The sequence below is a fragment of the Bidens hawaiensis genome, unplaced genomic scaffold (assembly GCF_021521415.1).
Source record: "Bidens hawaiensis isolate Kalapana, Puna unplaced genomic scaffold, B.hawaiensis_p1.1 tig00005681_1, whole genome shotgun sequence".
In the NCBI taxonomy this organism is placed as follows: Eukaryota; Viridiplantae; Streptophyta; class Magnoliopsida; order Asterales; family Asteraceae; genus Bidens; species Bidens hawaiensis.
In genome coordinates, this window is record NW_027491371.1 from 1,524,342 (window position 1) to 1,527,145 (window position 2,804).

At 35.9% G+C, this 2,804-nt stretch overlaps 1 protein-coding gene across 1 annotated transcript; it reads right to left on the bottom strand.

Annotated features, from left to right (window-relative positions):
* Positions 1-263: 263 nt before the first annotated feature.
* On the bottom strand, positions 264-795 carry LOC143630540 (oleosin L-like). Its single transcript, XM_077099523.1, has one exon. The coding sequence runs from the start codon at positions 756-758 to the stop codon at positions 264-266; it is 495 nt and encodes a 164-aa protein (XP_076955638.1). The 5' UTR covers positions 759-795.
* Positions 796-2,804: the final 2,009 nt, after the last annotated feature.

A 2,804-nucleotide genomic window follows, 5' to 3' on the forward strand; every position in this document is an offset into this window, starting at 1 on the left:
GGTTTTTTTGCTTCGTTACTATTAGGCTCACTCTCTTTTTAATTGTTTAAAGTGAATTGGATACATCTACGTGGAACAAAAAATGCTTACAATATAAAAAACACCGAAAATGACCTTCATACGAATATAACAACATTAAACTTTGACAAAACATGAAAACCTTCACATTCATATTTATTCACATTACACGATAATCAAACACAACTCCGGCAACAAAAACCACTAAAACCAACCATGCACACCCTATCACCTACATTTCAGCTCTACCATGAACCCCCACCCCACCAGTCTGGGGTCCGCCCATTCCAGTCGCATGTTCCGCCTTTCCCTTCATCTCCCTCGCCTTTGTACCCCAACTTATCCCTCGCCTCGTCAAACGAATCCGACCCCAAAGGGTTTCCAGCCGGGTCGCCGTAACGGTAAATCCACGACAAAACCGTTAACGCGGCCACCCCAAACCCTCCAGAGGTCAAAAACCCTGTTGCCAGAAGGAACAGGGTTATTGCAGCCGGGACCAGCACCGGACTGAAAATCACTAGCACTGGCGTAGCGATTGTCAGTGCGATCACGGTCCCGGCTAAAATGAGACCTGCGAGGACGAGGAGTGAGCCGCCCGCGACAACGGCGGTTACGGCCTTCACCGCTTGGTGGACACGCGGCGAGACGTTTTGCTGGTGCTGGCTGTGGTGGGTTAGTCCTAGTCCGCCACCGTACGAGTGTTGTTGGTGCTGGTTGTAGGATTGATGAATGTCAGTCATTGTGGTGGTGGTGGTTTATAATATTAATATATTGAATGACTGATTCCGGTGGTAGTGATGGTGGTGGATATGAGGGTTTATAAAGGAGGAAATGGTGGTGGTGGAGTGGCACGTGGAGGAAGATGAGTGTCACGTGTAGTGAATCCTGCTTGTCATGCAAGTGTAACATGTAGTTAAGAGGACACGTGGGTGTTTCGTGGCGAATGTTGGTTTGAATTTGAGTGTGTATGACGACACGTCGGAGTTTTGGTATTGTTTTCATGGTTGTGTCACAGTGTCACGCACACATCAGTCATGTTTACCGTTATCAAAGAATAATAAATGTTAAATGATACAATGTTTTCAGACCAGTGTCACTAAAATAGTAAAATACGGAACGTAGCCTAGCTAAACGAGCCCATGACGTCCAATCTCAAGCCTATATTAAAGAAGGTTCGATGCAAAACTTAATAAAATGAGAATTTTAAAAATTATTATAGACCATGATATGTGAATAAAATAAGATTAATTAATGTGATTAGAACAAGGATATGACAAAGAGGACAGTTTTCCCGATTTTTACAATTTTATCTAGCGTGCTATATCGGAGTCATATTAGTTTTTTTTATTTTACTTGCTTTCATCTCGTTTTTTCTCTAAAAAGAATTGTGTCATCCCAATTTTCTCAGTTTTTCCTATTTTGATTTATTGTTAAAATATAATAATTATCTTTTAACTTAATTAACATGTAAAAATAAAATTAAAATATCAAAAATTGGAATATTACAATTAATATAAATAAAACATCATAAAATAAAAATGATAGTTCAACAACATCAGACATGAATATATGAAGTTGTCTGTAAAAATGAATTGGTGTCATGAACCTCATCAAACAAGAAAGAGAATACCCTAGTCAAGCATTCAAAGTTACACCTAAATACTTGTCTTAGTATGTAATCTTCAATTAAAAAAATACTTATACATTTAAGTATCTAAAAACATAATGTTAAATATATAATAAAAAAAGTATCTAAAAACATAAAATGAAATTATATTTATGTTAAGATTATGCTATCTAAAAAACATAAATTATATAAAACATAAAAGAAATAAATATATACAAACACAAAAGTGATAAAAAAAATAATTAAATAAAGAAAAAAAAGTGACGGGAGAAACCAGGAGTTAATAACCGGAACTCAATGAAACTGAGAGCGGAAAACCAAGGTTGATGTTCCCACCACAAGCCAGCTGGAGAAAAGATTTTGCGGGTTTTCCCAGGTTCTCACATACCTCACTTCGTCTCCTCTAACAATATGAGTTAAAGGGATTTTTAAAATAATAATAACATATATGCATGCAAGAGCGGTAAGGGGGTGCATGGGAACCCTTCGAGTTTCAAAATCATATGTAATTGCTATATAAAAAATTTGGAGTGTACCCCTTTATAAAATTGGAGTGCACCATCTAACCAAACTAGAATAGTGGTGGAGTGGTTATTGATTGCTAACAAGGATGTTCCTATGTTCAATTATTATACTGTGCCGGTTTTTTATTTTTTTCTTTTATTATTTATAACTCAACCCGAAGGAGGTTCTAATATTTTTAGATTTCAAACAAACAACCCACAGCCAATATCCTTTTCTACCTAAGAAAGGCATTAAGATTATAACAGGACTAATCAAAGTGACGTTAATGTCATTTGCCAATTGATCTACTAAACAAAAAGCTGGTTTAATTGCTTATTGATCAATTTGTTGGTCATTAAACACCCTCCATTAGCTCAATTTCTTACTTTGATTAATTCATATTGATAAAAAAGAATTTAGGTGAAGCAATAAACATTAACTACTTGATACTTGACAATAAACATTATTAATTAATAAGCATTAGTTGATAATAAACATTCTAACATTGTCAAATTGTCACAGCCCCCTACCCCTATATCCCGGGAGGGGAGCCGTGAACATTGAGTGGTGGTATCGATATTTATTAAAATAAATTTGCAGCGGAATATTTCATCAGAACCGTAGTTAAGAAAAATTATTAGAGTTATAAAAAACA